Source organism: Saccostrea echinata, unplaced genomic scaffold (genome assembly GCF_033153115.1).
Source record: "Saccostrea echinata isolate AGI-Se365-2 ecotype Australia unplaced genomic scaffold, CSIRO_AGI_Sech_v1 ptg000002l, whole genome shotgun sequence".
Classification (NCBI taxonomy): Eukaryota; Metazoa; Mollusca; class Bivalvia; order Ostreida; family Ostreidae; genus Saccostrea; species Saccostrea echinata.
In genome coordinates, this window is record NW_026889751.1 from 17,328,421 (window position 1) to 17,343,303 (window position 14,883).

Here is a 14,883-nt window from a genome sequence, read left to right on the forward strand (position 1 = left end):
TCATTCCAATCATTAACTCGGACAGAGTAAAAGGAAAACCTATATATCCCTTGAAAGAACCTGATCAAGAACAACTAAGCCACTATTAGCCATATTTTTACAGAAGAAACCTTAGGTATTATAGAATCAAGTATGTTCAAATCATGACCTCAAGGGGTTGGAGGTACAGCAGAGGATCAAAGTTTTGCATAAGAATATATAGGAATCATTTTAGAAATTAGAAATATGTCCATAGGACATGAATGCCCCGCCGAGGGTATATTAGTAATGCAACATGAAAATTTGTATTAGTGTATGCAATTTGATGAGAATATCTTGAAAAGTTTCTTTAAAATTGAAATTAAAATCTAAAAAGTTGGATACCGATGATAAATTCTCACCAAATTATGTATAAGTGCATAAGCTTACATAAATATGTCTTAAATGGTTTCTTTAAAATTAAGCATAATGCAAATTTAAGAAAAGTGAGGTCAAGGTCACATGACACTTCAAAGTCAAACGTTTTTGATGCAGTTGAATAGTTCTCACAAATGCATATCAGCATATTAAGTTTGATAAAAATATTTTGAATGGTTTATTTAAAACTGAACTAAACATTAGTTTAAAATAATTGAAGATAAGGTCAAAGGAAATGTCAAGGTCAAAAAACATTGATGCAGTTGAAAAGGTTACATCAGTATGTATAAGCATATGAAGTTTGATAAAAATATTATGAATGGTTTCTTTAAAACTGAATTAAACACCAATTGAGAAAAGTGAGGTCAAGGTCAAAGGAAAGGTCATGGTCAAAAAAATATTGATGCAGTTGAATAGCTTACATCAGAATGTATCAGCATATGACGTTTGACACTGATTAAAGAAAAGTGAGGTCAAGGTCAAAGGAAAGGTCAAGGTAAAAAAAAATGTTGATGCTGTTGAATAGCTCTCATCAGTATGTATCAGCATATGAAGTTTGATAACACTATATTGAATGGTTTCTTTAAAACTGAGCTTAACACTAATTTAAGAAAAGTGAGGTCAAGGTCAAAGGAAAGGTCAAGGTCAAAAAATATTGATGCAGTTGAATAGCTCTCATCAGTATGCATCAGCATATGAAGTTTTATAAAAATATTTTGAATGATTTCATTAAAACTTAGCTAAACACTAATTTAAGAAAAGTTAGGTCAAGGTCAAAAAATATTGATGCAGTTGAATAGCTTATATCAGTATGTATCCACATATGATGTTTGATTACACTACCTTGAATGGTATCTTTAAAACTGAGCTAAACACTTATTTAAGAAAAGTGAGTTCAAGGTCAAAGGAAAGGTCAAGGTCAAAAAATGTTGATGCAGTTGCATAGCCCTCTACAATATCTATCAGCATATGAAGTTTTATAAAAAATATTTTGAATGATTTCATTAAAACTTAGCTAAACACTAATTTAAGAAAAGTTAGGTCAAGGTCAAAAAATATTGATGCAGTTGAATAGCTTATATCAGTATGTATCCACATATGATGTTTGATTACACTACCTTGAATGGTATCTTTAAAACTGAGCTAAACACTTATTTAAGAAAAGTGAGTTCAAGGTCAAAGGAAAGGTCAAGGTCAAAAAATGTTGATGCAGTTGCATAGCCCTCTACAATATCTATCAGCATATGAAATTTGATAAAAAATATCTTGTATAGTTTCTGAGAAACTGAGCTTTGAACAGAGATAAACGCAAAGTGTGACGGAAGGACAGACGGAAGGACAGAAGGACGGAAGACGGACATGACAAACACTATATGCCCCGGCCATATTCATGGTGGGGCATAAAAATCTACAGGTCAAGAATAGGAAAGTCCTGATTAGTCATTTTATTACAGAAGCATCCTCAGGTAGCGTAGATTCAAATTTGTTCAAATTCATGGTGGGTAGGGTTAATGGGCCATAATCAGAAATCAAAGTCTTACATAGAAAAATATAGGGGAAAAATCTTTAAAATTTTTCTGTTTAAAAACAGCAATGCCATGTTGATAAGGAAGCATCCAGAGGTAGTGTAAATTAAATTTTGCCCCCCGTTCAATACTGAACCGATTTCTGCTTCTTCCTAGCCAATGTGCTCAGGTGAGCGATGTGGCAATTGGGCCTCATTTTATTATTAGTCCCCTACCGGTGAAACCGGAGGGGACTATAGGTTTCCTCTGAGTCTGTCCGTCAGTCTGTCTGTCTGTCCTTCCATCTGTCTGTCTGTCCCTCTGTCTGTTTGTCGGTCTGTCCCACTTGGTTTTCCGCACCTTTTTTCTAAACGCTTGTAGATATTGGGCTGATTTTTTGTATGTGAGTGTATCTTGATGAGTTACAGATCAAGTTTGAATTTCGTTTCGCTTCAATGATTTTTGACGGAATTATGGCATTTTCAATTTTTAACGGGAACCAGATTACATTTGCCGGTAGTGGACTAGTATTGCTAATGCAATACTCTGAGAATGCTTGTTTTTTTTTTGGACATTGATCACTGTTTGTTATCTTCATTTTTTTAGTCCCCTACCGGTGGAACCGGAGGGGACTATAAATTTCCTCTGAGTCTGCCCGTCCGTCTGTTTAGCTGTCTGTCTGTCCCACTTAGTTTTCCGCACTCTTTTCTAAAAGCTTGCAGATATTGAGCTGATTTTTGTTGTGTAAGTGTATCTTGATGAGCTACAGACCAAGTTTGTATTTCGTTCCGCTTCAATGATTTTTGACGGAATTACGACGTTTTCAATTTTTCACTGTTTTCCGCAATTTTTTTCTAAACGCTTGCAGATATTGCGCCGAGTTTTGTAATGTAACTTTACCTTGATGAGTTATAGATCAACTTTGCATTTCGTTCCGCTTCATTGATTTTTAACGGAATTGTGGCCTTTTCAATTTTTAACGAGAACCAGATTACACTTGCTGGTAGGGGACTAGTATTGCTAATGCAATACTCTCAGAATGCTTGTAATTTTTAGGATTGGTTTGAAAAAAAAATCCTTATTCAGTATCAGAGTATTTCGATGCTGCAAACAAAATAGGAAAATACATGTTATTTCTAGATCGGTTGTTAATTATTAAAGAGTACAGCAAAAAATCTCCTTAGAAATTAACAAATTTCAAGCGCAATAATAGCGTGAAATATTAGACAGGCATCAATCCCTGTTTTCCATAGGTAAATGAAATATGGAGATAACGAACAGTATTTAAGCTTAAAGTCCATTTAAACAATACAAATCGGGAGAAGAGCAAATACGGACCTCCAAAATTAAAAACATAAGACGTGGGATCAGGTGCCATCAAGGAATGAGCATCCCCTGGCGACCTGTCAAACCAGCCGTGTGCTACTTGTCATGATCGAGAAAAACAGGAAAAATCGTAAACAATTCAGTTTGTAAAAAGTGTCCTTACAAAAACGTCAGTCAGCATTCGATTAAATGATAGGTTGTATTTGATGACAAGGTCATTGCATCGACCATAAAACTTGCAAAATGATGGCTTCAAACGGGACTCTTGATATCCTTGTTTCATCAAATTGTTTGATAATAGCTTGCCTCGTTTTAGAAATTGTTTATAAGTAAAGCATACTCTTGCGTATCGAATCAACTGGGAGACAAAAGCCCTATATGCAGACGAAAAGGTATATTGCTACATAAGTAAGGGAAGTTAACAATAGAAAAATTGATGACATCAATTTTATCATAAAGCTTTGTTGTTAGGTTACCATTAAAGTCTTTTTTCGTAAAATATTCAAATATGAAACAGATGTGTCAGACTCTGTGAGATCTTTTATTTCAAGCTCACTGGGATATATTGAGTCGACATTTGAATGGAAGTACCATTGTTAATTGATAATACATCGTCGATATATCTAAATGTCGATTTGAAGGCCACAGCAAGTGTTTTCTTCTCGTGCAGAAGTTTTTGAACAAATTCTGCTTCATATGATTGCAAATGACCAATGACATAAGTAAATATATACGAGTTCTATTTTTATTTAAAAAGCAGCTGTCTATGATGTCAAAAAGCCTGGACTTTAAATAATCATGGGGAAGTTTTGTATAAAGTGTTGAAATGTCGTATGTTTTGATGTTATTGATTTGGTAAAATTTTGATTTTATGATTCCAAATTTTCTAAAAGTTCCTTGGAGTTTTTAAGTATCCTGGTCTCATTTACACCACTTGTCGAATATATATTTGTATACAGTAACAGAAAAAGAATTTGGAAATGATTGTATAATTATTATCATTATATCTTTAACTAAATGAATTTCCTTTGAAGCGCAAAGGCTAACCTAAATTTATTCTGATCTAATGAATGCATAAATTTCGATTCAAAAACAAAAAAGTTAAAATCTAGGCCTCTAATTCAGAAAAGATAATTTCATTTTAATCAGCTAAGTATTGGAGCAGTCTTTTTTATAAAAAGCTTTTATATCTCATAACCTAATATTTCGTTTTTTCAGATGGAATTGAATGCCGGGGAAGTTCTCCTATGGAAGCTGGGATCCTTTTATCTACATCATGTTTTCTCCAAAAAAGAGGTAAGAAATCTGTTTCATACTCACTCTCTCTCTCTCTCTCTTACACACACACACACACACACACACACACAAACACACCCTCACACAAACACACACACACACACACACACACACACACACATTCCTGAAAGAGAAGATGATTGCCAAAAAATTAATTACTATACACTTTAATTATGTTTTGTTAAAATTGTTTAACCGAAGGCCAGATATTCAAATGAAAAATACTTTCAAATCTTCACATATAGGCTGAGATCTATCACATACCAAAGATACAAATTCACAGTGATATATGAACTTTCATGATGAAATCCTAGGCCTGGCTTTAATTAAGGATATCTTTCTTACAGCGATTGTCCACTTTAACGTATTTGTCGGTAATGTTGCGCCTTCAAGATTGATTGTGATTACAGATGGTTGCCCTACTGACCCGACAGATATCAATAGGCCAGAACCCTCCATAGCCTTTGTAGACCCATTCAGTATGGTACGATGTTTTAGGAATGTACCCTATGTATATTCTGATAACGGTTTGGCACCTGAGTATCCAAAAAAACTCATTTTAATTTACTTCTTCTCATGTTAATTATTTACGATGTAATTTGCGACTTTCAAAGTATTGAACAAATCTTTCTTTTTTTTCAATATTACAGAGTTCATTTAATTTATACCTTTGACATGTTAACCAATTACTGCACAGTTCTTTCGTAGAAATGTAGAAAAACTATTTTTACTTGTCCCAACATCCCTTAGATTTCAATCTTTTAATCCCTATTGCAAGTACATTTTTCTTATGCTCTAATGCTAATTTCATTAATTTACTCATGTTTTTTTTTTTATTCATGTACATTTTTATTTAAATATGTAATGGTTTTATTGTTCTACTTTTTAGTTCACCCGAGCCGAAGGCTCAAGTGAGCTTTTCTGATCGAAATTTGTCCGTTGTCTGTCGTCGTTGTTGTTGTCGTTGTCGTCGTTCGTTGTCATAAACTTTTCACATTTTCATCTTCTTCTCCAGAACTACTTTGCCAATATCAACCAAACTTGGCACAGAATATCCTTGGGTGAAGGGGATTCAATTTTTTTCAAATGAAGGGTCACGCCCACCTCCAAGAGGAGATAATTACGAAATAGCGAAAAATGAATGGTATCATTGAAAAATCTTCTTCTCAAGAACAATAGGCCAGGAAAGATGAAACTCAACTCATATGGAACCATTGTTAGATAGTGTAGATTCAAATTTGTTCAAATCATGACCCCCCGGGGTAGGGTTGGGCCACAATGGACGATCAAAGTTTTACATGGGAATATATAGGAAAAATCTTCAAAAACCTTTTTCTCAAGAACAACAGAGCTATGATTGGTCATATTTATATGGAAGCATCCCCAGGTGGTGTAGATTCAAGTTTGTTCAAACCATAACCCCCGGGGGTAGGGTGGGGCCACAATGGATGATCAAAGTTTAACATAAGATATATAGGAAAAATCTTCAAAAATCTTCTCAAGAAAAGCAAAGCCATGATTAGTCATATTTATATGGAAGCATCCTCAGATAGTGTAGATTCAAGTCTGTTCAAATCAGTAACCCCTAGGGGTAGAAGGGGGCCACAATGAAAGTTCAAACTTGAAGAGAAAAGGTCACAGGTAGTAAAAAAAAATATGTAAGCATCCTTAGTTAGTGTAGATTCAATTTTGTTCAAGTCATACCCCAACCCCCACTCCCTTTTAGGGGTAGGTCAGGACCACATATGCATTTAAGATTTTCAATACTAAACTGATTTTTGCTTTTTTTCTAGCCACAGTGCTCAGGTGAACGATGTGGCCCCTGGGCCTCTTGCTTTTAAAAAAGCTAAGTTTTTGAAAGAATGAATACTTCTCAATTTTCAAAGTAAGAATTTTCATCATGAAAGGCAATTTTATTTTCCATGATTAAAAATATTTTTTTCTACATTCATCATCTTTTGCAAGGAATAAAAGAGATATCTTTGTTATTGATTTTCGATCAAAGTAGTAAAGATTTATTTTAAATTAATGTATCGAAAAAATAATAATAATAATAATAATAAGCATTCAAATGTCATATTAAATATATGTTTCCTAATAAATCAAAGTTTTTGACGCCTTACTGAAGTAAAGTAAGACTCAATTTGATAAACTATTTTCAACCTTAGTAATTTTTTAAGGAAAAAGCGTTTTTATACCGGTTTATTTTTTTTTTTAAAGTTTATAACAAGATTACGTGCGACTGTGGCTGCAATTGGAATACAGAGTTCTGTTTTATTTATTCCAGTGGGATCACATCCAAATATGGTGAGCTTAAAAATATTTCTTTGGGAACTTTTTTTGAATGATTTTGATTCGTTAGGGTTAATGTTCCTGGGTAACCAAATTTTACTGGTTCTTGGGGACGTAAAACATGGGTAGCTTTCTCTGTTCTTTACTTTATTAGCTAACAATTTAATGCCCTCCGTATAAAATTGCAGAATTTTCTGAAATTAGTGACTGACACTAAGAAGAGAGTGAAAGTAATTCAACATTGCGATTCTCAGCAGGTTGGGCGATTCTCAAAAAATATGGTGAGGATATTACCAGTGAAATTCAAAAGACAGAATAAATTACATATATATATATATATATATATATATATATATATATATATATATATATATATATATGTATGTATGTATGTATGTATGTATGTACATGTATGTATGTATGTATGTATGTACTAAACATATTGCATTGTCTTACTTTATAGAGCATTGCTGTGCGCCTATTAAAACACAAGTCTCCTGGGCAAGTTACTATCTGTGATATTAAGTCTTCTGCAGCTAGTGTAACAGAAAGAGATATCGTGAGGCAACAACCTCATTACACGTTTGATTTCATATTTTTAATGTAACTTAAATGTCATTTCATGATTACAGAATTTGGCTTGTGGATTGTAATTAAATTGAATTCTTTCACTGCTTTATGTCTGTGAATAATTTTAGATTCTTTTCTATAAATATCAGCACTATCGTCTAAAAACGGATTAAGAATAAAAGAACATTTTATTAGAAAGTCGAATTGCACTATCCCTAATTTAGGTAAAATTGCCAAAAGTAATAAAAATATCATTTATATTCAAAGATCTTAAGCTTTGGACTATTTACTTATCACATGTGTAGCCTGTATGCAATGTATTTATCTTTTTAGGTAACGCACTTTGAATTCAAACGTCAAATAAAAGGTATTTGATGAAGAATAATATACAAAACTTCGATTTTAATATATCAATTCCTTTGATATCTATCTATTCCCAGGAAGAAATTTTAGAACTTTTACAAAATGGTGATAAAACCTATTCAAACACCTCCGCTGAATCTGACAACGACGAAATGTTTGTGGAGCGCTATTCAGATATGCCTTCAATTGGTACCCGAGTCAAACGTGGACCTGACTGGGAATGGGGAAACATAGATGGCAGGGGTTCAGGAACAGTTGTAGGACATTCAAGAGGTGAATTGTATTAACATACATAGTAGAATACAATTCTGGAACTTTGAATTGAATGAATGAATTATATGTGTTTGTGTTTTGCATAGTTGGGTGGTTGTTTATTGAGTGGGACAATGGAAGAACCTGTAAATACAGATACAGCTTTGATGGAAAGATTGCAAAATATGATTTAATAGAATGTGATCATCCAAGAATTCTTTCACATCATCAGCAAATTGCCACTGGTTGTTTAGTTTCAAGAGGTATATATATATATATATATATATATATATATATATATATATATATATATATATATATATATATATATATATATATATATATATATATATATATATATATATATATATATATATATATATATATAAGTTATTCTATCTTATACTTACATTTTATATTTAATCTCAAAAGTAAACATTATCTACTTACTTAGTATTAAATATTTAAAGTAATTTAAAAAAAAAACAATGTTGATTATCCTTCATCATAATGTAAAGAACTGGGTACGTTACGTATAACAGAGCGGCCCTGTCTCCAAATTTGATTTCAGTTTTTTACAAACATGCTACGATGTGTCTTTTCAAAAACATTTTATCTTTTTTAATTATCACAAACCGTTTTTCTGTCAGACGTCTCGAAAAATGGGGAGTTTTCTTTAGAAATTACAAATTTTGACGTGATAACGTCATCACAGCGTTACTGATTTTAACGTTACGTTAAAAGAAATCTGTGAATTCTCTGAACCGGAAACTATTTACTTTAACCTGCCTTATGTTCCAGAAAACAATTTTGAACTTTTATTTCATTTCATAGTAATGTATCTTTGATAGCTGGAAGGAGTATAATAATTTAAAGGGAAATATAATTTTATAACAAACGATTTCATCAGACAAGTAATGAAGCTAAATTCATCCATACAGACGAGACAAGGTACATGTACTACTTCTTTTAAAATTGTGCTCGTATCAAATTTATCATTTCTTTATGTTAAAATGATTTCTTCAATCATTTTCCGCATTGTCTATGAAGTTACATTAAAATTTTTAAAGTTACATGAATCAATATTAAAAAGAAGATTGGAACGTCCCATATAAAGTACTCAAAATTGGATTTTTGGCAATGAAAAAGCCATCAACACCACTCCCCTTTTTAACAAGAAATGGCAGCGCTATTAATTTCTTATTTTCTTTTTTTTTTGGGGGGGGGGGGGATAAACGTATAAATTACTCACTATTACGGGGTTATGAGGTGTCTTAAACTGCGTTAAAGTTTTTTTTCTTTAATGTTAGGATTTCTTTTATAGATCGTTATTTATTCATTCCAGTGGATCCACTTTACTGCATGGTTCATGTAAAATACACTTTTTAGGTACCTACACACAATCACTTTCTATGTTAAAACCACAAGATGAGACCGGTTATAAGAGTCCTGATTGATGAGGCCATTCCAAGTTTTTTCTTTGTTTAGCGTCCATCCGAAATTCGAAAACCTACCGGTATCTTCCTATCCGAGAAAACACACAAACCAAAAGGGGAAAAACGCAGCATTTTCAGAACAGTCCTAGACTTTCTTATTATCATTTGAGACCTCTCCTCGCCATAAAACTTGGTTAAACTACTAGTTTATTGAAATAAAAATATTAATACACCACTTAAAAAAGAGAGATGTCAATCCCAAAAGAGTAAAATGCATTTCAGAGATTCGTATGTGTTGATTTGAGTTAACTTTGTGTTTCAAAGCTTGTATTTATCAATTTTAATTTGTGTTTGTTTTTAATTTCATAACCTCAAAACCTATTCGTCTGCGTTCACTACACATAGAAAAAAAAAAACAACTTGGAATGGCTTATCATAACTTGCGTTACAGACCTTGAAAAATTTTGCTTCAAATAAAAAACTGTGAATCTCCGAAGGCTTAAGAAAAAGGGTGTGCGATTTGTTTAGATCCACTTTTCGATGAACAAAATATTTTATATAGCCAATGCTAATAATTTAATTTTAGAGACAAACACAGTACGTTGCATGTACATAATCATTATTTGATTAACAAAATCGAAAATTATATGCCTAAATCTGTGTAGTGAATTCGACAAGAAATGCACACGAATTCTCGGGACATTATTCTAACGGACATTATTCCCTAAAACTAAAAGTTATAAAAATAAGGATATAATATTATGTGTATGATTTACATATAGAGTTTTTCCACGTCAGCTATGAAAATATGCGCATGTCGTCTTAAAAGCAATGCAGCATGAAAAGGCAGACACTTGCATTGATATCGATCAGTAAAAGATCGATCAACGGTCACCGTCGAGTTGGGAGCCAAAGGAAATTTGAAAGGCATGTATTTAGTTTTAAACCAAATTCTTGATATAATTTTTTTTATTGGTACTCATTACAGTACATGTATAACTTGATTATCAGTAACCCCCCCCCCCCCCCCCACACACACACACACTTCTATTTTCATAGAGACAAAATACAAATAATCCAAATGCAGAATAACAGAACACTCACATAGAAGAATCAAAATTCACTTTTACGTCCCTTTTTATAAGCTACATAGAGATTTTATTTCTAGTTCAGTTATCAAATTATACGAAATCTGATGTTATTTTGTTACTTGTGGGAACAATACGCAAAACACGTCACATTGCTTCTTTATAGAGTTATCCTTGCCATTCCCGGATTATAATACTAGCTTGATTATGTTTCATTTCCATGTTAGTGTCTGATAAAAAAAATCTTTAAAAACATACCTAACAAACTGCTGACATGAATTGCGAGACGATCCATCTAGTCATCTACTGAGAAAAAAACTGCATTAAAATAGATACAGATTTTCTAGGTCCTTGTTTGCTCTGCTCCTATTTTGTATTGTTTAATTAATGGACTTTTGAGCTTGAATTCTGCTCGTTATCTCCATATATTTCATCTTTAGAACTCCTCCCTATGTTTACATGTTACACAACCGTAGGTAAGATATTTGATATATTTCGGTGACAATAGTAATTTTATCACTTTCTTTAGATACATTAACTCTCTGGGGCATTTCCTTCGCAATTCTGTGCATTTATCCTTGTAGTAACGATAAAATACTTTTTATTTGTTTTTTTCTGGAACGGATTATCATCATAGACGGACGTTGAATCTTTAAAATTTAGCGATAATGTACACGGCCGTTTTCACGGAGGTGATATTGGACAGGACGCTCCTCCAGCCCCGATGAACATCTATTGGAATACTAAACATCGTTCCTATATGAAATATATTACTATTATTTCAGGGATAATCTGGATAAAATCCTTTTAAAAATACTCGCTTTCTTCAAGATTAACAATAGTGTACATGTAGTTAATATGTACATTCGTTTTTCATACAGATAAATATCTATAGAGTAATTTTTTTCTTCTTTTTTTTCATTTCAAGAATTGGAATGCGTTAAAAATGTATTAGGAAAACAATTTCTGGGAAAAAAAATTAACGAGTTAAATCATCGATTATGGAGCGGAAAGGGGGGTGTCTTGTCCACAAGTAATGCAAGATCGTGTTTGTATTTCTTACAGAACTGGGAACAGATAATCTTTTTTTATAGACAATAAAAAAGGTTGATTGTATCATGTTTCACTTAAATGTTCGTAGAAAATGCCAAAAGAGTACACCACTGTATACCTTTTATAAGTCTTATAAACTTGGTCAACATAATTATCTAAAATTCCTTGTAAATTATAAATTAAACCCGATTTTACTTGAAAACACTGATGTCAATATTCAGATCAGCATGATAAATGTATATATAATTAATAAGTGTAAATACATCTAAGAACTTTTCCATTCCCAGCTGCTGACCTTCAATAAGTAGATGTAGGTCGGCACTGGCAGATTTAGAAGTGTTTAGTAATATATAAAACACTTCCTGATTCTGCGATAGAACACTAGAATCCTTTCTGACATAATTAATTTTGTCAACTAAAAATCTGCAACAATACAGTGACAAGGATAACAAGTTTTGAAAAGAAATGTTCAAATGGTGACTGCAAAACGCCAAGCTTCCCATTCACCTCCCCCTTTCCCCGCCCCAATCATTAGCTATTGTCTTTTGACATTCATGAATCCCAGACATATATAAATTGTAAACGAATAAAACATACTTAAGAAAGCTGATGATTTTCAAAAATAAAAAATGTTAAAAATAATCTTTTCTTAAAGTCAAATAAAGTCAATGTCCACTATGAAGGAGACGCGCGTTTTAATTGGAGGTACATGTAGTGTTAAGGTATTCAATGTATAATGAAGGGATTATGAACAATTTTAAATCATTTTAAACTAGTTAAAAATGCATTGCTAGATAACGATGAAAGTGAAATGAACCAAATTCACATGACTGATAACATATAAGAAACTGGTCATTTTGCACTTTAAAGGTTTTTGAGAGTTATCTGCCCTTGATGCAAAGAAGAAAATTTTAATTTCGCCAAAATATCTGCGGTAATTGATTAATTTTATTTCATATTTTAATAAAGAGAGAGTGTATGCATATTTTCACCAAGAGCTTTTTATGAAATTCAAATTACTTTTGACAATATCTTAATAACACATGCATTGTCCATAGACTTCAATATAAAATTCAAGGTGCAATTAATTTGACAATAATCAATTTTTTGTAATTTTCTTTGGTGGAGTATTTTTATTTCACAAAACCTTCAAAATGATACCATAATTACAAATATAGGACCGTTCATTTATTAGATACAAAATATGGTCGTTATACATTGAATACCTTAAATGTAAATTGATTGTCTGAACCATCCCAACTTAATGTCGTTAAATTACTTTTTCACGCTGTAAATATTGATTGAATATTTATCATAGTTGCGAAGACTGAAGAATTTGTTTCAAGTACATATTTTCAACATGATTGCTCTTTGTGACGTCATTTTTTTCAATACATTGCGTCACTAATTTGTACATGTAATGTCCCATAGTAAATTTCACTGAGAAAGGTTCATATGGTTTTCATTTGCATAAATAATTGTATTAAATTAATTTTTTCCAGAATTGATTTAAAAGACAATAAAAATAATTAATCCTTCAGATATAGAATTAAACAACTAATTTCTTTAAAAATATAGATTTTATTGTGGAGAAAAGGTGACGTCTATCCAAAAATGCAGCATTTTTTACTTCAATTTTTTGTAAAAACGGATGTGGCCGCACGTTTGTAAGGTTATTTTTTCTCTTTAATATTAAAAATCGTAGTGTATTTGTTCTTTCTGCAAAGTTTCGCATACATACTCGGATGCGGCCATATCGAAATATAGACTTGAAGAGGAGGAAAAAGTCCAAAATGGGGGAATTCCGGAATATTAGACCGGTTTTGAACGTTATATAAATGAAAGGGCACGTGAGTTGAGAAAATTTTATTCATATTTCACACACAGGGAAACCTTAACAGTAAATTGATACAATTGATAGAATGTAATCGTGCGTTTAATTTTTGCCGATTTTACAGGGCCGTAAATCGGTCTTAACGTACCCAGCTCTTATCACACTTTCCATGCAATTATTTATTTTGGTAGATTATTTTTATTTCTTAAAAACAAAAAAGGACAGAGTGTTATATGACTCATAATAACTGTGTAAGTCACTCACAAGTCTTGTATGTAAGCAATTAAGGAGAGAAGGAGTACATAAAATACATTAAAAATAGTTCTTTTCATCATAAATAAAATCATATCATTTTATGACGTTAATTGTACCCATGCCGTTTTTGTATCTTATTAAAAAAAGGACCAGACTGGAAATGGGATAACCAAGATGGCGGAGAAGAAAACATTGGAACAGTTTACAGAGTGCAACAAACAACCCCCGTTGTTTACGTACGATCTACATTCATTTTATATTTTATTTTTTTTTTCTTATAGAAGTGCAGTTAATGTTTTATTATTATAAATACTAGGAAATAAATGTGCTTAACTATTTTAACTCAAAGGTAAAATGGCCACACGGAGTGAAGAGTAATTATAGATTTGGATATCAGAATAAGTTCGACGTCAGAGTGCGGTAATACATATTGAAAGACATATTAATGTCATTTTTTTCAATTAATAGATATTTGTGTTATCAAACTATCTTAAAATACACACACTGAACATTTCAGTGACCCGTTAAATCCAGCAGTAATCGAAAGAATGTGTTTTTAACGTAGTGCATATTTTATAAAGTATAATCAACTTGAACAAAACCAACAGACTCCGAATCAGTCATCAATGCCTTTTACAGAGGAGGGTAATTTTTTTTCTTGTTATTCAAGTTTAATTAAATATTTAAGTAATTTGGGGGGGGGGGGCTTATTATGTTATGAGCAGTGGATTTTCGACATTAAATTCTTTTCTTTTAATCGCTTCGTTGGAAGTCAAAGACAAGACAGCAAGTTAAGTAAAAAAGAATAATATAATGAAAGAAAAGAAAAACAAATAATCATACATCTCTTTCAGCAATAAAAAACACATATGTATATGAAATAGGCGCTCACCTAGGATATTTTCTTTTTAAAAGGGTTTTTTGTAGAACAAAACGCTCTAATTCCTGGTTTAAAATTCTTAAAAAACATGACAATTTTCCATATAGTAAACAGATGTATATTTATTCATCAGGCCGTGACGGAGACTCCCTGACAAACTGTAAAAGACAATGGCAGTGGAGAGACCCTACTGGACGGTGGATTAATTATAGTGATGAGATAAATGAGCAAATAGAAACTTGTTACAGGAGGAACAGAGATTCAACAGTAGTAATTCAATTTAAAGGACATTTGTAAGTTTTTTTCTCTTGACAAGAAATACTATACAAAAGCTATA

At 32.0% G+C, this 14,883-nt stretch overlaps 1 protein-coding gene across 1 annotated transcript; it reads left to right on the forward strand.

Annotated features, from left to right (window-relative positions):
- Window positions 1-4,455: 4,455 nt before the first annotated feature.
- On the forward strand, window positions 4,456-14,090 carry LOC133178074 (E3 ubiquitin-protein ligase MIB2-like). Its single transcript, XM_061312839.1, has 7 exons — window positions 4,456-4,523; window positions 5,413-5,434; window positions 7,279-7,374; window positions 7,826-8,021; window positions 8,108-8,263; window positions 13,814-13,902; window positions 14,016-14,090. The coding sequence occupies exons 1-7, from the start codon at window positions 4,456-4,458 to the stop codon at window positions 14,088-14,090; spliced, it is 702 nt and encodes a 233-aa protein (XP_061168823.1).
- The last annotated feature ends 793 nt before the right edge of the window (window positions 14,091-14,883 follow it).

Bases quoted from the DNA above. Each gene is read 5' to 3' on its own strand.
- LOC133178074 (XM_061312839.1), top strand. From the start codon at position 4,456: ATGCCGGGGAAGTTCTCCTATGGAAGCTGGGATCCTTTTATCTACATC. The intron at 8,264-13,813 runs GTATATATATAT...TATTAAAAAAAG, and splicing joins TGGTTGTTTAGTTTCAAGAG to GACCAGACTGGAAATGGGAT. The intron at 13,903-14,015 runs GTACGATCTACA...TTTAACTCAAAG, and splicing joins AAACAACCCCCGTTGTTTAC to GTAAAATGGCCACACGGAGT.